Source organism: Setaria italica, chromosome I (assembly GCF_000263155.2).
Source record: "Setaria italica strain Yugu1 chromosome I, Setaria_italica_v2.0, whole genome shotgun sequence".
In the NCBI taxonomy this organism is placed as follows: domain Eukaryota; kingdom Viridiplantae; phylum Streptophyta; class Magnoliopsida; order Poales; family Poaceae; genus Setaria; species Setaria italica.
Genome location: NC_028450.1, coordinates 6,440,528 through 6,467,991, shown reverse-complemented (window position 1 = coordinate 6,467,991; position 27,464 = coordinate 6,440,528). Strand labels below are relative to the sequence as shown.

Sequence of the window (27,464 nt, the reverse complement as noted above, 5' to 3'; positions counted from 1 at the left end):
GCAGGGTTGTAGCTCCGACATGACGGAAAATGATGCCCTAGGACGCCGCTGTCATCTCCACTAGCATGAAGGCCGATGAAGGCTTTCGTCCAAAGCATCCCAATCCCTTGCTCCATGCTCACAGCTTGGCACTCCTGGACCACAGCCACGGTAGCCCCGTTGGGGCGGCGCTGCCGCCACGCCTCCACGCACCACGTCGCCGTACCTCCATCCCCGCTGCGGTCGCCGCCCAGAGGTGCCACCACTCAACCTCCGCTCCTCGCACGCGGCCACCGCCCCAGCGTCGCGGGCATCTCCTCGGAGTGTCACAACACCGTGCCACCAGCCTCCTCCACTCCGTAAGCCCACCATCCGAACACCGCTGCACTTGTGTAGCGCCTCCGCGTGCAGCCTCCACTGCTCGCTCCTCACGCACAGCGCCTCCTCCCGGCCTCCCGCCCACCATTGCGCCTGCGAGTTGCCGCGCCCCAGTTCTAGCGTGCAGGCCTTCTTTCGCCGACACCACTTGCTTCCATGCATGGCCTCCTCCTCGCCCGCTTACAGAGCTGCTACGGTTGTGCGCCACCACCTCCACGCCGTCGTCGGCCCTAACCAGCCAGCTCACATTCGGCGTGTCGCCGTTCTGCGTGACATGCACTGCGCATGAGAGACAACGAGAGAGAGCAGGCGCGATGAGGCCGGGCGGTCCATAAATCCCGGGCGCTGCAGCCGCCGCAACAGTCGGGCACGCCGGGGCGGTCGCGCCTGCGCTCGGATCTCACGTTGTCGCTGACGCAACAGGACCTGGCCTCGCTCGCGGTGCCGCTGCCCATGCCGCTCCCCCCGTCCTCCGCGCCGTCGTGCACGTCCTTGTCAGTGGCGTTGTCGGTCCCGGCGTCGCGCCCACTCCGCCGACCTCGGCCGGCTCCTTGCGCAGCCACATATCCCGTCATCTCGCTCCTCGCTCGCCCAAACGCCAACCCCGCCCCTGGTCACGAGGCCTGGCCACCCCAGGGGCGGCCCTCGCCACGCTAGGCGAGAGGCACTTGCCCGCGCGGGGGAGGCTGCCGCCGCCGCGCCAGACGGCGGATCCGGCGCCGTGGGCACCGGATCCGGCCGTGGAGGCCCTGGATCCAGCCTCTACGGCCTCACCGCGTGCCTTCTCACGACGGCCCCCTCCAGCAGCCCCGGCGCCCGCCAAGGGATGAAGCAGTCCCGGCGCCCGCCAAGGGATGAAGGAGACGAAGGGCTCCCTGCCACCGCCATCCTTGCAAGCCGCGTGGGCTTCCGGCAGTTGGCTCGAGCGGCGGCGCGGTTGCGGGAAGGTGGAGGAAGGGACGGCGGCACGACGATTGCGTCCGCTCGTGCGCTGACGAATGGTGTCGCACGGTGGCGGCGTGCGCGACCACTGTCGCCGTTGCCGCCGCGACGAGCTGGGCATGCCAGAGCCTCGCCACCGTGCAGTGGCCGGCCTGCGCCGCGCTGCACGTGTCGCCGCCTCTATCCAAATTAACCAAAGCCCCAAAATTAAACTAGCCCTCGCCGCAGCAGGCAGCAGCTCACTGCCGTGGCGGCTGGCCCACTCCAGCGACCGGTCCACGGTGGGGTCCACGGCTACCTCGCCCGCACCCCGCGCGCCCGAGCGAGGCTTTCCCGGAAGGAGACCCCCGCGCGCCCGCCACCACCCAGAAGGCGACTTCGCAGGCATCATCGCCGTCCGCCGAGCATCCGACGGGCGGTGACCTTCCTGAGCGCTCCGTTTGACTCGTCGCCGGGGCAGCTATAAGTAGCCGCGCTCCCCGTTCGGCTCAGGATCTCTAAATACTCTACTACGCCGCCGACGACGACGACGGCCAGCAGCTACTAGCTAGCGATGGGTGACACGGGTGCGAACATGGCCCACTGGGCTGGGATCTACGGCTGCGGCAGCGGCGCGCCGGCGGCGACGGAGGCGACGGTGGTGACGGCCGCGGTGGCGGGGACGGTGTCGAGCCCGACGTCCGGCGGGTCGGGGGGCAGCCCCACCCGCGCGCAGGCGGCGCAGCCGGGGGTGGAGGGCGGGCGGGTCGGGAAGCCCGCGCGGCGGCGGTCCCGCGCGTCCCGCCGCGCCCCCGTCACGCTGCTCAACACGGACACCTCCAACTTCCGCGCCATGGTGCAGCAGTTCACCGGCATCCCATCCGGCCCCTACGGCCCCGCCGCCGGCGGAGGCGGTGGCCCCGTGATCAGCTTCGGCGGCGGCGCCGGCGCCGGCGGCGACTACGGCGCGGGATCGCTGGTGCGGCCTTCACCGACGTCCGCCGTGATGTCGTTCGACCACCACCACCACCTGGCTGCGGCGTCGCAGCAGCAGCACCACCACCACCGGGGGCCGACGTCGCTGCAGGGCCAGCTCTTCAGGCCGCAGCAGCAGTACGCCGCAGCCGGCGGCGGCGACATCGGCTACGGCATGCACGGCGGCGGCGGCGGGGGCGGGGACATGCCGCCGTTCATCCACGGGTTCGAGTCGTCGGCGGAGGACCGGCTGCTGCTGCAGAGCATCCAGGCGGCGCAGATGATGCCCACCCGCCCGGCTTCCACTAACAACGGCAATGGCTACAACTTCGGGTGACCGATCGATCGATCCGCCACCCACCAGCTCAACAAATCAAGGTAATAATAACAAGCCAATGAAGGTTCACTTGATCAGATCTCGAGAGAGAAGAAGAAGCCATTAGCTGATGTTGTTTGGTTAGACCGATCATCGTCGTCGTCGTCGTCGATCACGAGCTGATAGATGATGTGTTCTTGCTGCTGCTTAAGCATTAATTTTTTTTCCCAAGTTTTTGTTGGCCTTTCTGAGTGATCTCAGGAGGCCAATTAAGGTTTGATTAGCACACATACAGTAATTAGCACTACTAGTAGTAGCTTGCTGCTTTATTAGAAGGAGTTAAGCTAGGTAGATGTGAAAGGAAGTTTGAGAGGAAAGGCATGTAAATAGTAAATAGTTAAAAAGTTTGGTTGGCGCGCGTGCGCTTTCGGTGTGCAGTAGTAGCAGCAGCAGTAGTAGCGCAGTTGATAGCGAGGAATCTTTCTAGAGGAGATGGATTGATTGCCTTGGTTCGGAAGCAAAGTCCGAGAGGGCTACTACCTACATACATGTACTGATTTGATTATCAAAGCTCCGCCGCTAATTAATCGCACGTTGATCAAATAAGCGAGGCACATATATACATATATGCCTTTTGATTCCTTTGCTAATTCCTATCAACTTTCAAGGAATTCTTACATATATTGTCAAGTTCCAAGCTAAAAAATTAACTCGTGAAAGATACAAAATATACGTAGAAAAAACAAAATGATTTACAATTTGGGACGGAGGATGTATCAGCCATTTGCTGTAACAAACTCTTCTTCTTGGATGAAAAATGTTACACAAGCAACATGAAATGCTTCTCCATCATCCATATGGCCATATATATTTTTGATGGGATAAGAGGGGAGCTCCTACTGGATATATTAATATAGGAAAAAATATATGTAGAAACGAAGAAAAGAAAAAATTACAATTGAGATAGCCACATGTCTATAGTACGGCCATATATCGCGTGCTGCATGATCAAGGCATGCTAAGTACGGCATGCGGTAATCTGATTGATTTGACTGGCTGGCGTGCTGAGACGATCAAGGAGACTGCGTGGGGCCCACGTGGGCGAGTGACGATCCATACATCTCATGGTCGACTCGACGCCGATGTCAAAGTCAACAACCGCCGTGCTAGTGTACCTCTAGACCAACACCTCGATGAAGAATTGTCTAACCCTAAGCAGAGAGTAGGCTGTGTAGCTGGGTTTATTTACTCTGAATCGTCTGATTTGATTACGAAATGTACATTATTTCGACGAAATGCACAGGATTTGGGAGGCCACTCCTGCTGTCCTGCAAAATGCTCGTGTTCATGCAAACGTTTATTCGTGGGTTTTATAAAGCTCATGGCCTCCATGTAAAAGTAGAGAGAAGGATTTAGGGGCGTCGGATGCCTCTGCATCTTTAATTTTCTTTTTTGTTCCTTTGTACACGCGCATGCCTCTATGCCCTTTTCTTTCTTGTAAAAAAAATTGTCTAGTGTCTCGTGCAGATGACCACGGTGCCAATGCAAGTCAAGGCTTTCACACGGAAATACGATTATAGTAGTGGTAAAGATCGTTGGTGATGCATATGATTAGATTAGGGTTCATCGTACCTGCCACTCCTCGGCCGGTCTGGATAGCCTAATCGCGGCTTTGCTTGTGGGCGGAGGAGTCTGGCGTGTCAACTGCCAAAAGGAAAGTCACGGGAACACGTGTGCGTACGAAGCTAGCTAGATTCCGGTGCCAGATGAGAGGAAGGGTCAGCCGTCAACCGGCTGCCTGTGCATGAAGCGGCGTTGTTGCAGACTTGCAGTAGCTTCCAGCATGTTTTTAATTTGTCCCAAAACCACTCTGCCGATCTGTCCGTGCCTGGTCAGCAGCTGCCCGTTTTTGCACGGGTACAGAGGGGGTACGTACTCACGTGGAGTAGTGACTAGAGTTCGTTGCTGTTGAATAGTACTGTAGGATTGATACGTGATTAACTGATTTTTAAACTTTATTTTTACAGGACGCGCGCATGTTTCGTTAAGAAGAAAAGAATTACAATAACACTGTCTCAAGAGAATTCTTGAGATGAAGAGGTATATACGATCACCACGCTATTGCACGCAAATAGCGGCACACGACCCGACCCACTGCAACTAAACCTAACTAAGAAGTCCGATTAACATGATCATGAAACTGAAGCCTTGCACCATAAAGATAAGATCCATGGCTACACGCTATGATTGCATACGATCGAGAAACAGCAAATGGTCTACAGTGTACGGAGGTGGGGGGGGGTACGGAGAGGTACCCTACGCCATCATGTTAAGTTCGAGATTCTTTATTGCTTAGGGTGCACTGAGTTTAAACGTCATATACTTAAGAGGAGTAGTATATAAACAAGTCTAAATAGACTTAAATTTCCTCATGGAGAAAAGCACTGCAAACCCGTCTCTTTCGGTAAGGACTCTTTCCACGCAGTTAAACAGGTCAAAAAGGCAGCTTCAGGTCCAAGCTAAAGCTCACCCATTGAATGGCCCAGCACAAGCATGTAATTTGGCAGTGAACTCGAACAACGACCTGGGGGTCAAAGTGACGTGATGGTACATATGAGAAGACCTACATGTAGCAAATCACAAACCAGAACGGCTGTCTTTTTCTTTCGGGGAGGAATCACAGGCCTAGACCAGGAACTGGAAGAAGGCCCAAGAGTGGTAAAGCTGGCCGTAATCAACCAATTATTCGAAAATTCCTTTTCATCAAAAACCAAAGTTTATAATATGGATTTCAATAAATTTGCGCTATTCTCCGTGTAACAAACTTATTTTCGCGTAGGTATATAAAGTCCGCAACTCACACCAGTGCTCGCATATATGCGACAGCTTTGCGCTGTGTTTCGAAAAAAAGAAAAAAAAATATAAATGTATATTGTGTAGTACCATTGGATCTTCAAAACATCTCACGTCGCGTATGCAAATGTAGGATCTTTTGATTGAAAGAGCATAGCTCAGGATGGTTTACGAAGAAAGTGGTTGCACCCGACGTATCAAAAGATTCTAAATTTAATATTGTATATGTCTCGTTAATGACTTAATGTGGCTATTTACTCGATGATACCGCGAGACGCTTTGTGATGCGTGCTTGTGAGTTGACAAACGTTCATAGGTAGTATATTAAGTGACTGTAACAGAACATGGTGGTTTTAATTTTTAAACAGGACAGTGAACCTTCTTCTGCTCTTGCCTCTTTTTTTTTTTTGGGCTGGCACCCTCTTCTTTCTTGCTGGGAGCTAGTTGGGCCGTAGATATGGAGTAGTATTCACTAGGCTCCGCGCTAAATGGGCCAAGCAGCCCATGTCGGCTCCAGAAAATGGCGCGCTTTGCACAATCTGGCGGGAAAACATGCCTGACACCATCCCATCCCATCCCATCAACTGGGAAACCTTTCCCCTTCTTCGCAACGCATCCCCCGTTCCCCCAAACCGAGCACGCTTGCATAGTTGCATCTCGGATTGTCCCCTCCCATGGAGCAGGAGCGCACACCACCGGCAACAACGAGAGCAAGAAGGTCCTCCTCTCCTCCGCGAGCCCAAGATCAGGCCGCCGATGACGCGGAGGACCGGCTCAGCGCGCTCGACGACGGCGCCCTGCACGCGATCCTCGCCCGCCTGCCGCTCCGCGACGCGGCGGCCACCACCGTGCTCTCCCGCCGCTGGCCCCGCGTCTTCGCCACGCTCCCGCGCCTGCTCCTCCAGCCCGCCACCTTCAACCGCCGCGGGTTCCCCGACGAGGGCGACGAGGACTACTGCGAGGACGCGCACCGCTGGATGGACGCCCTCGACCGCGTCCTCAACGGCCGCGCCGCGCCGGTCGCGGCCTTCGAGGTCTGCGCCAAGTTCATGGGCCTGTACGACGACTGGTTCGACGACCTCTTCCGCAGGATCTGCGGGAGCGGCGGCCTCCTGGAGCTCACCGTCACCAACACCAAGTACGGCAGTGCTACCCGCTGCCCTCCCCCGTGTACAGCTGCGCGACGCTCACCGCGCTGGACCTCTACAACTGTAGGCTCCGGCTGCCGGAAAGGCTCGCCGGCCTGCGCGCCGTGCGGTCGCTCGGCTCCGCGACGTGGTCGCCACGGACGCCGACCTCCGCCGCCTGATCTCGCGGTGCGCCGCCTTGGAGCATCTGGAGATCCACGACGTCCACAGGGCGCGGAACGTCATTGTGCGCGCCCCATGCCTCGAGAAGCTGGAGGTCTTCTCGTTCCGCCCGCTCTTCATCTCGGTGAAGAAGGCGCCGCGGCTGGAAACGGTGAGGCTTGACCTCTCCTACTGCTACCCTGAGGATTCTGATGAAATAACGGGTTTGGCCCATTATAATTTTAGAAATTCCAAATAAATCTCAAAGCCCCATGTAAGCATGAGCAAGTGGTTGGAGTGGTGCAAACTTTTAGTCCCACATTGATAGTGGAGGAGAAGGATGGCCAACATAAATATGGAGGTTGTTTCCACTCCTCCAAGCTATGTGTGGGGGGAGAGAAGGAAAGCTCCACACGCGCTCGCTTGCTCACCATGCCTCGTGGCGGGACGTGCCACACTTGCGTGAATGGTCCACCGAAATCCAACCTCTCCAGCCTTACAGTGGCACAGTTTTCTTTTGCCGTTTTATTTTTTGGTTACTTAGCTTTCAAGTCAGTGAGATCGATCGCGACGTGAGATCATGGCTTCTATACGTATGACCTATCGGTCTCTACCGAAAGAAAATCTAATCGAGCTAGGATTTTTGACTCTTCTCGTTGCTGCGCCGCCACGTAGTCTACTCCATCTCAAGCGCCGGCGTGCACCGGCAAACGGGAGAGCAAGTGTCCGGAACCTCTTGCTCTTATGATCCTGCACCGGGAGAGGACAAATAAGGTTTTTGGGAAGCGCTCCATGCGACTGCTTAGAGTCTTCGCCACGGCTCATCTTCCATTCAAGTCCGGCATTGCAGCGGGCCATCGTCTTCAACGTCGTCTGCTGCGCTCCGTCTGCAACACCGTCGTCGTTCCGTCAGCACCACTTGTCATCACAGCTGAGTACGTACACCATGATTTGATCTGCTATTTCAGCATGCTTTCCGAGATTATGTTGGTGTGCTTGATGTTAGTTAGAGATTTGCACGATAGGTTTTATTCTTGTCATGATAAATCTAGTTCGGAATTTACTCTTGCAGTTATCTAATTTTCCAACAGATTCCTGAAGCATCGACGACACCATGGACTCCGATGAAGACTACTCGTTTTCTGAGATCGAGAAGATGTGTGATTACAAGAAGATGGCGAATGAGATCAGGAACATGGTGACGTTTCTCCGTGGACTCTGCGGCGTCAAGAAGCTGCAGTTGTATTTGCCGACTGAATATTCCCAGCTAAGTAAGTCTATGTTGTTTGCTCAGTGCTCATGGATTCTGCTCCTGGACTAGTCACTTTTAGATAATCTGTGCCTGTTGTTCCAAATTTGCGAGCTGAAGATTATAAGTGAACTTACTGAAATGTTCGTAGTTGATAGATTTAGGTTGCCATGATGGGATCCACCAAATAAAAATTTCCCCGTATCATAATTTCTAAGGCTGAATGATAGCATAACACACTTCAGCTTACTGTGGTTCAGGATTATGCCATCTGACCGAGAAACAGGGGCTGATCTAGGATAGAGAAGCATTAGTGTCATAGGTGTTGGTAGTATGACTATTGGTCTTGTTGTCTCTTACCCACATTATTTTAGCCTTGGGTTCCGCATAATCCATTGCTGTCAAGTGACAGCAGTGAAGCCCTATGGATCCGCCCCTGCCCAGAAATGTCTCTGAGACGCTGAATATAATTGTTTGGGTGGTGCGCTCAAGCATACAAGCATTGAAAACTTTGTTCAGATGAAATTTTCACAAAGACAATTCAATTGGTTTTGTGGAAGTACAATAATTTTACAAAAAGAACTGTAAACTTTTCATCAATCTGTGTTTTGATTAGGTTTTGAGCAAGGCCAGGGTTTCGATGCTGAAGAGACTGCCCAAGAAAAACTATTTGCTCGGACTGGAAACGCTTACCCTTACTCTTGATCACAATCATGAGGCGATGGCCACCTTGGTTTCATGCTTGCTGAACAGCTCCCCCAACCTCATGTATCTCATAATCAAAGTAAGCCCAAACTGCTGATGCCTAATCCCGTTCTGTTGTACCAATGCCAGCAGCTGCTCCTGAACTTTTCCTTTCGTTTTGTGTTATTGTTACCAGGAGGTTTGGGAAATGGGAAGTCCTGTACCGTTACCGTAGAGTTCTGGGAGGAGAAGGTGGATGCTGACTGTGCTCTGAAACACCTGTCCAGTGTCACCTTCTACATGGATTCGCTCTTCAAAGGCCACCCCTGTGGCGGCCTGTGCGGGTTCCTGGTGAAGAACGCGAGGGTCCTCAGGAGGATGCGCATCGAGTACTACAGCCCGGAGGTGAGGCCTGTGGATGCTGCCAAGGTCGAAGCGGTATGGTGCGAGCTCCATGGCTGGCCGAGGGCATCTCCTGATGTGGTTCTGGAGCTGTGCCCCCTTGATCGCTACCCGTGCTACTGAGGGCCATGCTACCCAACCATCATTGGCTCATTTGAAGTCCTGCATCAGTTTGTCATCCTGTTTTGAGGTGTTCTTTGCCTCTCTGAAGTCTCTGACTGAAGCGTGGGTGGCGAACTTGAAACCACATGCTGCTCGCCAGATTCTTTTGATTTTATCTTTTGTCGCGATGGAAGCGCTGCACGGACCTCTTAGTATCAACTATCAACTGACGGTGTTTCATCAGTGATTCACCTTGTGGCTTTTGTAAATGTCGTTCCGGATTGTTCATGGGAATGCGGAGTGTGTGGCGATGGTGGCTTTTGATGGGAATGTCAAGTGACAAAGGTTGGAAATCTAGTTAATTTTCCATGTGAATTGGTCTGTTTGTCTTCATTTATGGTCATATTGGTGAATACCCCGTTCTTGTGCTGCCATTTTTTTACCGTGTGAATTGATCATTTGATAAGGCTGATGGTACAAGCACTAATCATCAGAGTGGATGTTAGTGTTACTGTGTTAGTACTATTGTAAGAAGAACCGAAAGAAGGCCCATTTCTTGGATATCTGGCCCATTAGCTAGACCGGCGGATTAGTAAGCCCACTTTACACATGTGGGCCTTAACATCTGGGAAACTGATTTGAGAATTCGTTTTTTTATCTAAAAAAAAAGAGGAACCCGATCCAGTATTCAATTCATTTTTTTTGTCTTATTAGGAAAATGGTTGAATACTTGAATGTCTGAATTCATAAATAATCAGCAGTTCGTATCATACTCCTAGTGGCACGAAATTTTAAAAAAAATCGAGAAAAATGGTTTTGCTTAAAAGAAGAATGGCAACGACAAGTCAAGGACCATCAGCCACGTGGAGAAGAATTGTGCACTTGAAGAGATACAGGGGTGATCGTTGCTTGTATGATGAGTTTGGAGTTTTGGACCACGGAGTCTGGTATACAGTGGACGCGGTGGACCTGCCTGTATACCGAGTTTAATTCCTAAAAAGGAAAAGAACTTATTATACATTTATACTCTTCATATACAATTATACACCTATGCTCCACATGTAGCCCACATCGCAAAAATCAGTAAAAAATTATTGTTTCAAGAAAACAGCGCATATATCAGTATCACCATCATACGTGCGCACTCAGCTCACTCCTATAAACACCTACTGAAAGACTAGGTCGATAGATTTTAAGTTTGATGGTCCATTCATAATTCAATAATTCGAGATGCATCGCTTATGTTACAAATTTACAACCAATATCCATTGATGCTAGATAAATTTAGGGGGCTTGCTAGCGCCCGGACGTCTGGCGGAAGCAACTCCCGTCGGACGTATATATCACCATCCGTTTTAAATCTGACGACTACAGTAGTACCAAAATAAATACCACTAATTATCCGACATCAAAACAAAATAGCTGCAACATCGAAAATCTATGGTTGCAACATGAAAAGGATGCGAAAAAAATAGCTCAATGTAAACATAATATTTGTGAGGGAAAATTCCCACCGCAACATTGAACACATGTTTCATGCAATATTTCTAAAAAAATCATCATATGTTGAGTTGGGGTTGAGCTCGTACAAGAAGAAATATTGCAACATGAAAAATTGACAGATGAAACAACAAAAGCCAACTATTGCAACATCGAAACATCTCAGAAAATCAATCGTGCAACGTCAGACAATACGTTCATCCGCAACACCCGTGTGCATCTACAGCGCTGGCAACATCCAAGAATCCTTACTGCAACATCGTGAGATACCTATTGCAACATGGCATTCGGGGGGCTATCCGTTGATGATGAGGAAAAAACCCGCCGCAACATCTGTTTCGTGTTGCATGGAACTTTCAAATCTTTTATTGAAAATGCAACATCCAGATAAAACATGTGTGAAACATATGCAACATCTAGATCTACTTTGCAACATCCACATGAAACACTTGCAACATTTTTCTGAAACACTTGAAACATACTCTTGCAACATGAAGCAAACCTGAGCAGGAGGAGCACTGCATAGCGGGATCCGACACTAGGAAACGGTGCTGGAGGAGGATGGTGGCAGCCGGCGCGGCTCGTCCCTAGCCACGGGGGAGCTGTAGCCCGCGCCCGGTAGCGCCCCGGCGCCCGACAGCCTTCCTCGTGAATCTCCCAGGCGGCCAAACTCATTGTGGGCGGAGCAACTCCTTTAGCGGTCGGCGTGGCTCGCCCCCTGGCCGCGGGGGAGCGGCGGCCCGCGCCTTCGACGCTCGAGCAGCACCCGACGCCCTTCCCAGGCTCCGGCAGCGTGCGTAGATCGGCCACGGCCTTGCCCCACAGAATCCATAAGCTCACGGGAAACGGGCAAAATCACGGCAATCCGCTGCCTCACTCGTCGGAGTGCTGCCCGTGTCGCTGTTGCGCTCACCACACTGACGCTGCTTCTCGCTGCCACGCTTGTCGGAGTGCCATGGCGTGCTGCTTATTCCTCGCCCGTCCGAGCGCTGCCCCGATGTCGTTGCCTCCATGCGGCCGCTGAGCTCGTCGGAGTCTCATCGAGCTGAATGGTTGGAAATTGGAGAGAGAGAGAGCAGTTGGGAGAGATAAAGAATGAAAGTAGAAAAATGTGTGGTGCAAGTTAGGCCACGTCATTTTATACTATTCTAATTTAATTAACTAACAATACAAAGGTGACGGGGATTAGAGCGTCTGATGCGTCGGACGTCCGTTCCTGAGCATTACAGTAAATTTAGACCGCAGGATAGAAAATTTCAGGTAACTACCATCCCACTCCATTATTTTCAGAAGTCTTTTTTTGACGAAAAATCTTAATTCCAGAAAGGTTGGTTGTGTTGCCCATCAGCACATGTACGATGTCTTCGCAAATCATCATGGATTCATGGGGCACCCTGATCTCATCTCCGCAAGGCACGGACGGCGTTTCAGTCTTTGCAGACGGCATCACTTGGGCCCACAGTGTCACACCTAGGCCCACAACGTCACGTCCAGGCCCACCAGACAGTGACGCAGCCGATCGAGCCCGAAACCTACTTGTACACACCTCTCCATACCCGTCTCCCTCTTCGACGCGCTCGGCCCCCCTCTTTCCCTTTCCGAAGCTTCTCGACCGCCTCCACCTCCTCCTCCTCCTCCCCCCCTCCCCCCTCACATGGCCGACGACGCGAAGGCCGAGGCGGCGCGGCCGAGGCCGGAGTCCTCGCAGGAGGAGGAGGAGGACTGGAAGGAGGCCGAGGGGGACGTCGCCGAGGTCGACCGCGCCGCCCCCAATGGCGCCGGCGAGGCGCAGGTGCCCACGGACCGCCCGATCCGGGTCTACGCCGACGGCATCTACGACCTCTTCCACTTCGGCCACGCCAGGTCGCTCGAGCAGGCCAAGAAGCTGTGAGGACACCACACCCCTCCCTCTGCCTCCCTCCTCCTCTCTGGGCTGCTTGAATTAAACTGCTTCGATCTGCGCCTCGCGCTGGTGTGTTGGGGCCGGGCGCCGTTGCGTGCGTAGCGCGCAATGGTTGCTGCTGTAGTGGTGCTTGCTGTGAGGAACGGATCGCGCCGGATTAGATGGTTCAGTGCTAGATTGGCCGGGAGAAGGGTTTTTTCCCCTTCTCATATTTTTTGAATAGACTGAAAAGGGTCACCTGGTTATATTATCACGCGTGATTTCCATTTTGTGCAAGTACTGCTGTGAATAGACTGGAATCCGCGTTAGTGTTATTGTGGATTAGTGGGTTGCTTGATGTGTGATATTGCTGTAGGCATCCTCCTGTGGCAATTGGGTAGGTTTTTTGGTGGAAATGGTATGTTATGCTTTTACCTGATGTGATATTTCTCTGGATGGCTCTTCTCCTTGTTGCTGTTAATGGGTAGTTTAGTGTGTATAGTGTCTATGTCAGGTTTTGTCCTTAATTGCGTAGTCCGATTCGGATTCAGTCGTTCATTTCCTTTTAGCTTGGACAGCACCTTTGCTCTGCTGTGTTGCCACGGACTGCTTCAGTAGTGCCAACTTTTTTGTTAGAGGCTTGGGACTATGATTCTCTTGCTCGCAGATACGAATCCAGAATCCCCATGCGTTGTCGTGTAGTGCCAACTGCTGAGCATCTTCCAACTACTGAAATAGGCAACGGAATGGATGTTGGTACCCGGTTTTTATTCTTTGGATATCATTTGTACACGTGCTTGCTCTAGTGAAACGAGTCTGTTCTATGGAAATTTGCCTTTCTATCTGAATCTATCTGTGATTTCTGATGAATTATGCATTCCCTATATGGCTATGCCTACCACAGTGACCTTTAAGAATTTGTATCTATAAGTAGCTCGTTAAATATTTCTGCTTTGTTAAAAGACACTGATCTGGAAATGTTCCTGTCACAGTCAGTTAGCTTTTAGGGACATTCAATATTTTCCTCAAACTTGTTCACATAACAGAACTTTGGGTACTTCTGGCATGCAGGGAGAGAAAGAAACAAGTCTATTAGGATTACTTGTATAGTTGAAGCATCTGACTTTTCTGTGATACCTTTCGTAAGGAACCCTGCAGCCATTGTTGGTTTCTTAAGTATGAAGCTTTGCATAGATCTTTAAAGGTTACTCCATAATGACACTAGTGATACAAGTAACAGCCTTTTTTGTGCGTGTATTCAGTAAATCGAGTGCATCTAACTTCTAACTGCTATTAACCCTGCTACCATCTGTGCTTAAGCACTATTAAAATTGCCTTACTGAAAGTCTAAAACTATTGTAATGTGAGCAGACTGAGTGAGTGCTTTCAAATCTGCAGGTTTCCAAATACATATCTTCTTGTCGGATGCTGCAATGATGAGTTGACACATAAATACAAAGGAAGAACTGTAATGACTGAGGATGAGCGATATGAGTCACTTCGTCATTGCAAGTAACCATCTTTCTCATGCTTTATTATCATAGTTAATATTAGTAAATGCAATATTGTATCTCATATATTTTTCGACATGTCCAGGTGGGTTGATGAAGTCATCCCTGATGCTCCATGGGTGGTGTCAGAAGAATTCTTGGATAAGCATAACATTGATTTTGTTGCTCATGATTCTCTGCCGTAAGCACTCATTCTGAAAAAGACTTTGATATTTCCATAATGAAGTAAATATTTCCAAGGAAATGCCTGTGATGATACATATGGTCATCATTACATTTGAAGCATTTGGTTTACTTGATGCTGGGTCTGAAATGTAAGTCTATTCAGTTAATCTGACCCTATTTGAACCTGCACAGGTATGCTGATGCTAGTGGAGCTGGTAAAGATGTTTATGAACATGTGAGTCTAAGTTCCACATTGAGCAATTCATGTATAATCTCAATTAAAATTCTCTTAACAGTATCAATTCATATATTTGATCTGTGTTTTGGTGTGAGTAACAAATACCAATGTGTTTTATCAGGTAAAGAAACTTGGTAAGTTTAAGGAGACCCAGCGCACTGATGGAATATCAACCTCGGATATTATAATGCGGATTGTTAAAGATTATAATGAGTATGTTATGCGGAATCTGGCCAGGGGCTACACTAGAAAGGATCTTGGTGTCAGCTATGTAAAGGCATGTGATACAAACCCACGCTTTATCTGAATATCCAACTTATAGGGAATTTAACTGTTTGTATTAATGTGGTTGTATTGTTTTATGGGCTTGGCCATCTGACTCTTATGTCTTACCAGGAAAAACGACTGCGAGTTAACATGGGACTGAAAAACCTGCGTGACAAAGTGAAGCAACACCAAGAAAAAGTGGGCGAGAAGGTACTTGTATTCACCATCATAATTATTTATGCATTTATTGGATTCTAACATTGAACATATTGAGTCTCATAGTTTGTTAATCTCTCACCCTTTGTGAACTTGGTGCACATAAAGTATCAAACCATGCTTCCATCTTATATGTGAAGCTTCTATTTAGTTGATTATTACTTGGCCAGCACCCTTAGCCTTCTGAATTCAACTGTTCATTTGCAGTGGAGCACAGTTGCAAAACTCCAGGAAGAGTGGGTGGAAAATGCAGACCGCTGGGTTGCTGGTTTCCTAGAGAAGTTTGAGGAAGGTTGCCACTCAATGGTCAGTAACTCCCTTAGACACTTACTAGTCTGCTGTTGATAGGAATCCAGTGCTCATATTTTTGCCGAAACTTTCCTAAGGGAACTGCCATCAAGGAGAGGATCCAGGAGAGGCTCAAGGCGCAATCTAGGGACTTTGGTAGCCTTTTACAGTATGAGAGTGACGATTATGAGGAAGAAGACGACGAGGACGAACACTTCGAAGATGTCAAGGAATAGTGCCTCTGTAAATATGCTCAAGGTTTTAGTATCTGATGGAAATCGTCTGTTGGTCCTACACCGTTTCATGTGCCCCCATTGGTTGGTGATCTTTTATACGGTCAAAGGTAGGTGAGGTCAGCTTGCCGTGCTTGTAGGTGCTCCTGATGTTTGTTCAGGCAATGTTCGGTTGTAAAAGTTGTAGAACTCTTCCCATACATGTATGGAGAATACATGTTACATTTTACTTTCTCCAGAACATAAGACTATAAGTTTCAAGTGAAGCTGGTTATAAATTGGTAAATTTTCCTCTGTTTTCCTCCCTGTTTCGCCTTGTACGACCCCATGATGAATGTAATTCCTGGAACTGTAATTTAGGTAGAAAGAAACAATTCATAATTGGGTTCCTACAAATTCCATGGATTTTTTTAACAGACAAATGTGTCCTACATTCCTTGGCACCTTCTACAACCAAGGGACATTGGGACCTGGATGCCTTGAACTCTCAGCCTGGAACCAAACCACAGGAACATTTTTTCTGTGTGCTGGACTGCTGGGGCCTTCCGGAATTCAGGTGATTGGCTTGTTTCTTCCCCGCTCCAAGGTTTCCTCGTGCTAGGGGCCGGTATCTTCTCTCTCTGGTGCCTTGTTCTGCTTCTCCGTGTTCTTTGCTTGTGTTCTTTATGCGGCAGGCTGCCGGCACCACCTTGGAGGCAGCACAAGTTTCTCATTATACCTTTTTTTCTGTTTTCAGGAGTAATTTGTTTTCTTTTCTACAATGTGATTAGGCTCTTCGATGCAGCTGCTCATTGTTAAATGTTAATGGCCCGTAATAATTACTAGGAGGTTGCCTAATGGCACACTCTTCATTTTCTCTTTTCTTGTTGAGCAAGGAGATCGGGGGATAGTATACTTAGACTTGACTTCATTTGCTTCTCTTTCTTTGAGAAACACCAACACAATGGCAAAAGAATTTCTGTGGTTTTGATTACCCTTGCTTGCTCAGATCGGATGCTCAGGTTCGATGTTGGAGATTTTCGGGTTGCTTTCTTAGAGGTAGTAGTAGCTTCTTTCTTGCTCCAATTTTGCCCCACAGCTCAAGGCGCTGCTGCTATAACTTCACCCAAGAATCCTACGATTTTATTATGCATTCCCCGCCAAATGTCGCTCCTGGTATTCCATTTTCAATGCAATTCGGTTTGGTACACAATCGGTCGATTGGTTCTTGAATTCAGGATTTGGTTGTGCTGATTGTAGAATTCGGCGTCGATCTTCAATTTTTTCTGTTCTTCTCCTCCTTCGCTTCGCTATTTTAACCTTTGGCAATAACTATTTTTGACAGCTCCTGATCAGTTCCTGCTCTTCGTTTCATCTCCTAGTGTACTCGGGGTAACAGAGCTGATTTGTTGATGAGCAATCGGATCCAGCTTGGCTATCATCGTCACAGTTCACCTTCACCAGCAAGCATGTCGTCGTCCTCGCTGCTGTCGAAGCTGCGGTTGGTCACCGTGGACGTGACGGGGACCCTGATCGCCTACAGGGGCCAGCTCGGCGACTACTACTGCCTGGCGGCCAAGTCCGCCGGGATGCCCTGCCCGGACTACGCGCGCGTGCACCAGGGCTTCAAGCTCGCCTACGCCGACATGAGCCGGCGGCACCCGTGCTTCGGCCACGCCGCCGCCATGCCGACCGCCGAGTGGTGGAAGGCGTGCGTCAGGGACTCCTTCGCCAGGGTAAGTAATAAGGTCGCCGAGCTGTGAAGTGAAGGCCATGGACTTTCTTCGAGCAGGATCGCTGATTCCGTGGAGGGCATGGTGGTATGCTCCACGCAGGCCGGCTACGACTACGACGACGGCACGTTCGAGAGGATATTCCGGCGCATCTACGCCACGTTCGGCTCCTCGGCGCCCTACTCGGTGTTCCCGGACGCGCGCCCCTTCCTGAGGTGGCTGCGGGGCAGGGGGCTCGCCGTCGGCATCGTCAGCAACGCTGAGTACCGGTACAGGGACGTCGTCTTGCCGGCGCTGGGGCTGAACCAGGTCAGCCACCAGCCATGCTCACCATTACCTTCTCGCCGTGTTCTGGAGCTCTGACATGACAGCCGTGTGTGCTCTGCGATCGGAAGGGCTCGGAGTGGGACTTCGGGGTGTTCTCCGGCGTCGTCGGCGTCGAGAAGCCGGACCCGAGGATCTACGAGGCGGCGCTGGAGGCGGCCGGGGGCGTGGCGCCGGCGGAGGCGCTCCACATCGGCGACAGCCTGCGCAAGGACTACGCCCCCGCGCGGAGCCTCGGGATGCACGCGCTGCTGCTGGACAGGTTCGGGACCGCCGAGGCGGAGAGCTGGCGGCGTTCCGGCACGCCGGTGCTCCCGGACCTCGCCGCCGCGCGGGAGTGGCTCGCCGGGGATGCCAAGGAGGAAGCTGCGGCGCCTGTGACGGCCAGGTGAAGTGTCCGGAAGGGAAAGGAGAGCATTTGAAGATTGAAATGCTAGCTCGTGCCTGGCAAGCATGGCGATTCCTGCTGCTATGACGGTATGGAAGGTGCTGTGAGGCACAGAGAATGGTTGGCTGAGGGAGAGTGATTGTTCTTCGCTGATGGTCTGTTCGGCTGGACTTATAAGCCGACTGAAAAGTTGAAACAGCTGATTTATTGTGAGAAAAAAATACTATTTGGTAGCTGATAAGCTGAAGCGAACAGAGAGTGATCCTGCGACTGCAATGAGACCCTACACAATTGACACATGGATTCACGTAGAAACGGCACCATTTTTCAAGTGATTTTGAAAAATTCATATACTCCAAAAAGACCCAATATTTGTTTTCGCTGGAACTCTGGAAGCAGTGTGCTTCACGAAAATCACTCCCAAAATTTTCATTTCCAACCATAGCCTTAGGAGCTGACGAGGCGAGATTGAATTATCTAGATCCGAACTAAAATATGTCTAGATTTTTTTTAATGAAAATTCAAATCTAGAGATTCTTTTAGATCAATATAAATTTAGATGATTAACAAATAAAAGTATTAGGAGTATGTTTTGAAACAGGAAAGATGATTAAAGAGAAGCAGTAGAAAGCCATCGAAATTCACAGTAACCCGAGGTGTCGTGTGGGCCCAAGAGAAGGGCCCACATAGCAGTCACAGCGAGGGAAATATCCATCCGCAAGTATCTGGGCAGCGGAAACTCAACCAGGCGATGCTTCGCGCTTGCGGCGGCACGGCGCCGGCGGCGGTGCCCGCGCTTGTCAGGGCGCGCCTGGCTCGGCGCGCCTCCTCCGCAGCCTACGCCGCGGCCACCGTCGCCGATGCTTCCTCCGCCTCGTCCGCCCTGGAAGAGCTCGCCGCCGAGCGCAAAGGTCTTCCCCTTTTCTCTGTGGCATTCTGTCGAACGGTTGTGGGCAGCCGTCTCGTGCTCCTGCGGCGCCGCGAGCCGTTAGTAGCGCGACGCCGCCGCTTTGTTCCCGCTGTCTCATTCTCTGGCGCTGGCTATACCGCTCGCCCTGGAATGGTATGGTGGGACAGCGAACGCAATAGCCATGGCAATGGTTTCCTGTTTGCTGAAATGCCCAACCTAAACGTGCATAGCTTGCCATGTTGACATGGCAGACAAGTTGTGTGTGAGGTGCTTTATTCTAGCTGCAGAATAGTGCTAGGTTTATGTGCAGTGAGCTCAGGGGCGTAACCATAGGGGGCGCCATGCAAGCAATACCGACAACAATCGTACATGATGACATATATACATATAGTATACTTATACGAACTTGGCTAGAGCATAGATAACAAGCAATTAAAGCTACGAATTTGGCTAGATCATACATATGTTTGTTGATAAGAAGAAATTAAATCTAGTTCTCAATCAGTTATCTTCGAATTGAATTAAACGTATTTTTTTAGATAAAGGATAAAATCTATACACGAATAAAATAAGATAGCATGTGTTTGCCAACGCGAAACATGTTACATCTTTAACTTGGATTTAGCTCGGGCTGGTTGCATACATGGAGATGAAAGTGTGGTAGCTGACACTCTAGTTGGGCTCTATCTTGATTAGAAAATGAGTAGGATAGTGTTTTTCTACTAGAGTTCAAATCTCTGAACTATCAGAGGTGTGGAGTCTGTAACTTGAGAGCTCTTCCAACTCAATTATCTTTTGATGGATTGCGTAATTTAATTAGCCCTAACTCCCACCTCAATCTAATTCTAAAGCATAGTTGCAATTGGAGATAATCGTATGGACGGAGCGTGGAGCATAGGTCCATGGATTAGCAACCTAGTGGGTACTGGTGCTGCATCTTGCACGGCCACACCAGTGGACGGTGGCCTGGGGTCTGGAGATCGGAGCACCACCTGAGCAGCAGTGGCACAAAGAAAGGAGAGGAAGCGGATGGAAGCGGAAGCATCCATCAACCATCGGTAACCTGGCAGGCTGAGGATGGATGGGTTCCTCTTTAATTGAGCAAAGGCTTGTTTGTTGGGCTTGGGCTGGTCTAATTCTCATCTTGGGCTAAGAACTGCAGACGTTCATCATGAGATGGAGCAAGCCATGCTTGCTTAATTAGCAGGAAGATTAAAGGGGTGATCCTCTAGACAAACTGCAGCATTAGGGGGGGCCAGGCCCCTGCGCGCCCCCCATGTGGCTCCGCCCCTGAGCGAGGTGCCTGATTGTAGGCTGAGAATAGTGCTAGGTTTATGTGTGGTGAGGTGCCTGATTGTAGCTTCAGAATAGTGCTAAGTCTATGTGTGTAGAGGTGCCGGATTGTAGCTTCAGGATAGTGCTAATTTATGTTTAGTGAGGTTTATGTTGATAAAAAAAGTTCGCATCTGTGAGAACTGACATTGGTGATGCTGCTTGCCATTAATAATTAGGACTAACAATTCTTGAAATCCATCCCTTTCTCTAAACATCTAGCGCTACACTTTAATGCTCCTCAGCTTCATATGCACTGGTCATCATTTTTTTTGTCTGTAGCAACATTGTGAGATGATTAGATTGACAAACACCTAAATGTTGACCATGCCTTTATTTTTTCCAAATCCTTTAAGCGTTGATTTCTGACAAGTTGGAATTGTATTCTAGAAAGATAGGGAGTCAGAGCTCATCTAGGAATTGGTGTACTGTGAAATCTGGCATATCTAATTTTGTTTTATTGTTTATCAACTCTCACATTTCAATTAAGTTATGGATAGCAGACCGAAGCATTTCTCATTTAAATCCAAGTAAATGCTGACTTTTAAACATGCTTTATAGGTTTCGCAAAAGTAGTATTAAAGAAGGGCAAGACCCAAATATTCCGTGATGGGAGCCCAATGGTGTATAGTGGTGCCGTTGATAGAATAATTGGACGACCTCCTCCGAAATCTGGTGATGTTGTTCTGGTAGCTGATGGAACAGAGAAACCTATCGGATGGGGTCTCTATAACTCTGTGTCCATGTTTTGTGTTAGGCTGATGCAACTGGAAGAAGAGGCAAGAAGGTGACAGTCACTGGTACCACTGTACCAGTTTCTTTTAATTGCTGATATTTTAGCACCTCAAGCGGACATATTACTTACCTTTGTTCCTTTCAGAGATCCCACTTGTGCACTTAATATGGAAACACTGCTTGAAGCAAGGATTTCATCTGCTGTGAATTTGCGGAAAAGTTTGGGTCTCCCTTCAGCTAACACAAATGCTTATCGCCTCATCAACAGTGAAGGGGACAGGTATATGTCAAATTTAGTTACCAAGGGAAGTTGGGACCATGTTCGAATCATCAAAATAAATATAATTTGTTCAGCACATTTTTTTATATTGCAGAGTAACATGTGTACTTTGTAATAGTGCAATAAATATCATAGGATAAAATCTTTAGATGAAGAATCAATCGTTATTGGTGTGCCTTGAATACTCCTGCTAGAGCATTGAATGCTGATCAAAAGAAAAAAAGTTAGTTTTACTATATTTTCGTGCTTTATCTAGTTCTTGATTTAGAGTTTTCTTGGAAATGCATCTAAAATTTCCACTCACTTATTTTGAACTGCAGATTGTCTGGTCTAATCGTGGACATCTTTGCTGACGTTGCTGTGATTGCTTCATCTGCTGCTTGGGTTGAGAAATATAGGGAAGAAATCCAGTTTCTTGTTAGCAAAGTTAATGGCATCAGCCATATAAAGTGGAGGCCTTCAGCAGATATTTTGAAAGAAGAAGGATTGGATATATTAGAAAAAAAGGAGCCTGCTTCTTCATGCTCAACTGTGAAGGTGGACCTGTTGACTCAAACAAGATTATGGTTCAGTATCCATTGCTTTTGATAGTTTATGTTAAATATAACCTGTGATTTTATACCATCCATGGTTCCAACACTATCCCATTGTTATTTCTACTTTCAGGTCATGGAGAATGGCATTGTATACTTAGTCTCATTAGAGGGTCAGAAGACAGGATTTTATGCAGATCAACGGGAGAACCGCCATTTTATATCATTGCTTTCAAAGGACCAAAGGGTCCTTGACATTTGCTGCTACAGTGGTGGTTTTGCTCTAAATGCAGCCAAGGGTGGCGCTGATAATGTCATTGGTAAAATACTGTAAGCTAATGAGCCTTTATATTTTTAGTCATCTGTTCATGTGGTTTTCAAGCTACATACAATTGGGTTTTGGTGGAATAACATCGTTAATTTGGAAATTTCACACTAAGATCTAATCTTTTTATATCCTTATAACATTCTGCTGGTTTTACAGACAGAATATTTCAACCACCGTAGTCATTTTCAGGCATTGATTCATCGGGATCAGCACTAGACCTTGCCAATGAGAATATCATTCTCAATGAGCTAAATCCTGGAAGGATCTCATTTGTAAAAGGAGATGCAACTGCATTCATGAAAGGAGCTATCTCAAAAAATGAACTGTGGGACTTGGTAATCCTTGACCCTCCAAAGTTGGCACCTCGAAAGAAGGTACGCGTAATCGCACCGCTGGACCTGGAGGATCTACTTGTAATAATCTAGTTTGCCTTGAAATGACCTGGAGGATCTACTTGTAATAATCTAGTTTGCCTTGAAATGAGATATATTTTTCATCTGTCAATGCAAAAACTGATGCATTTATATATGTAACTTTTCATGAATTTCGCCCCCTATCTTCCGCCTTTTATTGACTTGCTGATGACCACCTCTTGTATTTATAGGTGCTACAAAGTGCATCTGGTATGTATAGAAACTTGAATGCTCTTGCAATGCAAGTAGTGAAGCCGGGGGGATTACTCATGACATGCTCTTGTTCTGGAGCTATGACTCAAAGTGGCATGTTCCTTAAAACCATTCAGGTATTTGACCTTATCCATCTTGCACAACTACTCAACATACCTCTTGTCCCTAGAGAGTATAGGATCCTGTAAGGATTTTTAGTTTTTTACTGCTTTCCAGCATGTTGATTTATTTAACAGACAGAAAAATGATTCTCTTATGTATGCCGTAGTTGTCCTGACATTTGATTTAGTTGTCAGATGATAAAAAAAAATGGACAATTTTGTGTTAATTTGTCCGCAGTTCACAGAATTCCTCTTCTGATATGCTTAGTAACAGTTAAAATTCCTCTTCTAATGTGCTTCTATAGGGTGCTGCATCAATGGCAGGCAGAAAGGTCACAGTCTTACGCCAAGCTGGGGCAGCTTGTGATCATCCCATCGACCCTGGATACCCTGAGGGCCAGTATCTCAGCAATTACTTGCTACGAGTGGCATGAAAAAGGAAATAAGAAACAGATATAAAAGCAGCAAAAATTATAGTTGTAGCAGCCTGACAAGCCCTGTACTGATCACTTCTGAAGAGCTTAAGTTAATCTGTCATAGTTTAGTTGTGCAGGTTAGATGTAGTCCTTTATTTATGAAGAAAAATTGCATCCATTATGTTCGTTTTACAGAATCTCTTAGGACACGGTCCTTAGATGATGGGTATTTTTATTGAGATCCCCAAGTGGTGGCTAGAAAGGAAGATGCAAATCACATAAATGGAATTTCACAACAGTTCCAAATATCAAAACCGGCATTCACTTCTGACTTCTAAGTATACAATTTGGAGAACAGAAAGGTGTTTTGTGTCAATGTAATGTACAATCTGTGCACGGGTTGATCCAAAGCTATCGCTCGTACACAGCCTACCTTGTATGTATTCTACTCCAATTCTCACAAATAAAATTTCTATGTAGTACACGATACATTTGAATCATAAGCTGAATTATTTGATTCTGCTTGTATAACATTAACTTCCAAAGAGTATCAGCGGCCTACAGGGGGCCTGTTCCATGACAAGTAATTGTTATCTCCCAATTTCCTGCATATGACCAGAAGAAAATCAGATTTGCATACATCTTGACATAATTGCAGTGAGAAGTGATGAAACCAGATATATCTTATAGCGTGTTCATCTTGACATAATTGCTATCTGTGAGAACTACAAAGTCACTAACCTTGGTTTAATTAAGTAGAGCAAGGTGAATGCAAATGCCAAGAAGAAGCAGAGCCCACCAACAGTGAGATATGCAAGACCAAGAAAATCGTTCTTTCCACCAAGCCAGGTTGTGGTAGAAAGCACCAACTTCTTCTTGCCACCAAAGCTATAGGTGTTGTAATTGTTCTCCAAATGGACTGTAATGGTGTCGTTTACTTTGAGATCAACATAGATCCTACCATACAGCTTCCTGAATGTAGGAAGTGCTGCAGTTCGCATCCAAACAATAAGGTCCTCTTGCTTACTTAACTGCTCAAAAGAAAAGCAAGTCAGTGATTTCAGGGGCAAAACTTATCCTGAATTATCAAAAAGAACTTATCTCAATCAATCTAAGAGAAAATTCATTGGGAGTCTTTGATCTTTAAATTCGATAACTACCATATATTAAAAGCACAATTTCCCTCTGAGGTGACCACCAAATATGTGATTATATGATGATATACAAAGCAAGAACCATGAACCTACCGATAAATTTGGATTAAGTATTTTTCCACCTTGAAGAGGTCCTTTCTGAAAGTTTGATGGGAAGACATCACTCCCAAATTTGTGCTCTCTGTCACTCTTCCAAGAGATGTCTTTCTTGTCCACTGTCAAGTTTTCATTGTTACGGATGAGGTTATATGTATCATTGAACAGGCTCCATGCAATAAGACCACAAGGGACGATTGGCTTTCCATCTACTGTGGCCTCAGGATCACAATTGCTAGTGTCACTCGCCTTACTTCTGTCTCTTAGCTGTGCATCATTACGACTCTTGACATACCTGAATGTGATGGATATGACAGTTAAGCAGGCAAAATACATCTTAAAGGGCAAGGAGATTTGAGGGAGGGAGGGAGGGAGATGATTGGCTAACGATTGCATACCTCCTATGATTCTGGTAAAAGTTATCCAGCTGATAGTACACAAAAATTGGCTGCTTCATATCCTTTGTAATCTGAAGACCATGTACTCAAATATTTCAGCCAAGGATTCATTAAATTTTTAAGTCAAGATGCATATTTCTAAAGTAATTGACATGCCACACACTCTGTCACTAGTCAATGCTCTTGCTATTATTGTTTTTCCATTCTCAAAACTTCAGCTTATAGAAGAATACATGCAGATAATCCCATTACCGTCAGGTTCCTTGTGCAGGTTTTTGGTATAGCTTTGTTGCGGATGTAAGCAAGCTTGTCAGTCACATTAGCAGGGACACATGCATCATCATACCGATCAACAATCTCGACAACCTGCAGCAAAGAAAAAACAACCAACATAAACAAAATGACCGAACTCGTTATCAAACCAAGCAGATAGGATACTGGACGTACGGGCATACCTGTTGTGAAGCTCGCAGCGAAGCAACACCAATTGGGACAAAAATCACGCCAACAAGAACAAATACTGAAATAACCTGTACGACATAAGAAGTTAAGCACAATCATTTGTGAGATATGATGTAGGAAAGCTGACACCATGGGAAAAATTGAAGTATTAAGCTTACCCATTTTGGAGTAAGAATTGGCTTGCAAGCTGGGAGCTCCTGCTGCGTGAACTTGGAGTCTGTTTGCACGGAAGGAAAAGTATAAAATCTTCTTAATTCCAGCTAAGCTTAAGGCTTGTTTGGATCCATGGACTAATTTTTAGTTCGGGTCACATCGGATGTTTGGATGTTTGGATACCAATTAGAAGGACTAAACGTGAACTAATTATAAAACTAATTGCATAAGCCGTGGCTAAATTACGAGATAAATCTATTAAGCCTAATTAATCCATAATTAGCACATGTTTTATGTAGCATCACACGGTCAAATCATGGACTAATTAGACTTAATAGATTCGTCTCGCGAATTAGCCTTCATTTAAGCAATAGATTCGTCAAAAACATGGACTAAGTTCTTCTAGATATCATCTCAAAGAGAGAAAATTGAACACCAGATTTCAGCATTTGAGAGAAATTAAACCTCAAAAAGTTAATCTTGAGTTCTCGACCAGTACCAACTTATATATCGAGCACGACAATATCATGATAACCAGCCCGAAAATACTCAAAAGAAAAGTTCTAAACCCCAGACAAAATGAAAAGGAAAGTAGAGATAACATGCTTGATTGAAGCCTAAAACTAGCGACAACACCAGCAAGATCATATCGTGGAAGGAGATCTCACACTTGGGCTTTCTCGTGTTCCTCCTGGGCGCGGCGCCGCCGTCCCCGGATCCGCCGGAGCTCGACCCGGCGGCGTGGCTATCCATCCCACCAACCGCCAAGAAACGCCTCTACCTGTCGCCCGAAACGAACCACGCCAAAATCGCCGGCCGCTGGCACCGATAACCCAGGAAGCACTGCGAAACGATCGCCGTCCCCGGCTCCCCTGCCTTGAGATTTGTTGGCGCCTGGAAGGCGAAGGGGGGGAAAGAAGTAGAACGCGGAAAGGCTAGGTCCTTGCTAGTCGCCTTGCGAAGGTTACAAGGAAGGGGGGAGGAGCGGTTTGACTCGAGAAGAGGAGGTGGGGAGGGAGGTGGTGGTCGTGGTCGTGCTCCCCGCGTTGAGCTGCGCCGGCGGAGATGACCAGGGGAAGAGTCGAAATAGTCAAAAGGAAGTTGCATCATTTTTTTTCAGTACATTTTTTATAAAAGAGAAAAACAGCGTTTAGCCGTCTAGAAGAAGTAGAGGTTGGACGGTTGGGTTGGATAGAATAGTTGTTGGGGGCGATTTTGGCAGCCTTCCGGATTGTCTGATTAGCTGTCCTCACAATTTTGGTCTATGCTGCAACCGTATACTAGCTGCCATAGGTGAAGTAGATGGCATTTCTACGTTCCATCTTTGTACGTTCCGGCAATTGTCTAGAACTAATGCAATTAATGATGTAGAAAGTTGCTCACAAATAAAAGTATTGCATAAATTTGGGATGATAAATTGGTAATTCTTATTGCATAAGTTTAGCGCGAACAATTAGAGGACTAAAAGAACTTTTGAATGATGAAAATAGTTTTAATACTTGCATTTTTCAAGTGGGCTGTTGTGGCCCGTTGCTTCCTAAAAAATTATGAATGTGAGAACGAGAGAAGATCAATAGAAAATTGTGATAGAAAACTCCGTTGAGCGTGGCTCCAATGTTAACTTGTGGAATGTTAATATCAGGGCAAAGAAAGAAAGGTGAAATTAGAAGTGAGAGTTTAATGCGATCAACTGAATAGACGAATCGACTTTTTTGGATGCCGTGGTAGATCATCACATATTTACAATTTTATGATGTCCTATTTTCTCTTCTAGAATGCATTTACTCCTTCAGGCAACAAGATCTTATATTTTTCTTTCCCTGTAATCGTCTTGTATCCTTCAAAATCACGTGGCTTTCCTAATTTGCACATGCCTCATTTTATCGTACAGATATACCGCTATACTTTTCAGGTTTCCATTCTGCCGTTGAAAGTCCTTGTTAATATTAGGCCCGGTTTAGTTCCCCTAGAATCCAAACTTTGGCACTATGCAAAAAGAAGATTCCCCGTCACATCAAACTTGCGGTACATGTATGGAGTACTAAATGTTGATGAAATTAAAAATTAA

The 27,464-nt window shown here is 47.6% G+C and overlaps 5 protein-coding genes and 1 pseudogene across 5 annotated transcripts; 5 read left to right on the top strand and 1 right to left on the bottom strand.

Moving 5' to 3' along the window:
* The first annotated feature begins 1,811 nt into the window (after positions 1-1,811).
* On the top strand, positions 1,812-3,219 carry LOC101785404 (VQ motif-containing protein 22). The gene has a single exon (XM_004951699.2). The coding sequence runs from the start codon at positions 1,853-1,855 to the stop codon at positions 2,588-2,590; it is 738 nt and encodes a 245-aa protein (XP_004951756.1). The 5' UTR covers positions 1,812-1,852; the 3' UTR covers positions 2,591-3,219.
* Positions 3,220-6,054: 2,835 nt separating this feature from the next.
* Positions 6,055-9,523, top strand: LOC101786503 (annotated as a pseudogene).
* Positions 9,524-12,215: 2,692 nt separating this feature from the next.
* On the top strand, positions 12,216-15,742 carry LOC101785003 (choline-phosphate cytidylyltransferase 1). Its single transcript, XM_004951698.3, has 8 exons — positions 12,216-12,535; positions 13,929-14,042; positions 14,127-14,222; positions 14,399-14,441; positions 14,566-14,721; positions 14,841-14,921; positions 15,135-15,233; positions 15,314-15,742. Exons 1-8 carry the CDS (start codon positions 12,303-12,305, stop codon positions 15,449-15,451), a joined length of 960 nt encoding a protein of 319 aa, XP_004951755.1. The 5' UTR covers positions 12,216-12,302; the 3' UTR covers positions 15,452-15,742.
* A 136-nt stretch (positions 15,743-15,878) lies between these two features.
* LOC101784069 (haloacid dehalogenase-like hydrolase domain-containing protein 3) lies at positions 15,879-18,252 on the top strand. The gene is made up of 4 exons (XM_004951695.2): positions 15,879-16,603; positions 16,773-17,163; positions 17,263-17,469; positions 17,556-18,252. Exons 2-4 carry the CDS (start codon positions 16,840-16,842, stop codon positions 17,874-17,876), a joined length of 852 nt encoding a protein of 283 aa, XP_004951752.1. The 5' UTR covers positions 15,879-16,603; positions 16,773-16,839; the 3' UTR covers positions 17,877-18,252.
* A 346-nt stretch (positions 18,253-18,598) lies between these two features.
* LOC101783256 (ribosomal RNA large subunit methyltransferase I) lies at positions 18,599-23,374 on the top strand. Its single transcript, XM_004951693.4, has 8 exons — positions 18,599-18,783; positions 20,676-20,901; positions 20,995-21,129; positions 21,450-21,666; positions 21,796-21,982; positions 22,180-22,364; positions 22,595-22,732; positions 23,023-23,374. The coding sequence occupies exons 1-8, from the start codon at positions 18,624-18,626 to the stop codon at positions 23,149-23,151; spliced, it is 1,377 nt and encodes a 458-aa protein (XP_004951750.2). The 5' UTR covers positions 18,599-18,623; the 3' UTR covers positions 23,152-23,374.
* A 58-nt stretch (positions 23,375-23,432) lies between these two features.
* LOC101783663 (ALA-interacting subunit 3) lies at positions 23,433-26,504 on the bottom strand. The gene is made up of 8 exons (XM_004951694.2): positions 26,065-26,504; positions 25,402-25,460; positions 25,237-25,311; positions 25,034-25,147; positions 24,782-24,852; positions 24,381-24,678; positions 23,875-24,164; positions 23,433-23,738 (listed from the first exon to the last, which is right to left on the bottom strand). The coding sequence occupies exons 1-8, from the start codon at positions 26,147-26,149 to the stop codon at positions 23,684-23,686; spliced, it is 1,047 nt and encodes a 348-aa protein (XP_004951751.1). The 5' UTR covers positions 26,150-26,504; the 3' UTR covers positions 23,433-23,683.
* Between the last annotated feature and the right edge of the window lie 960 nt (positions 26,505-27,464).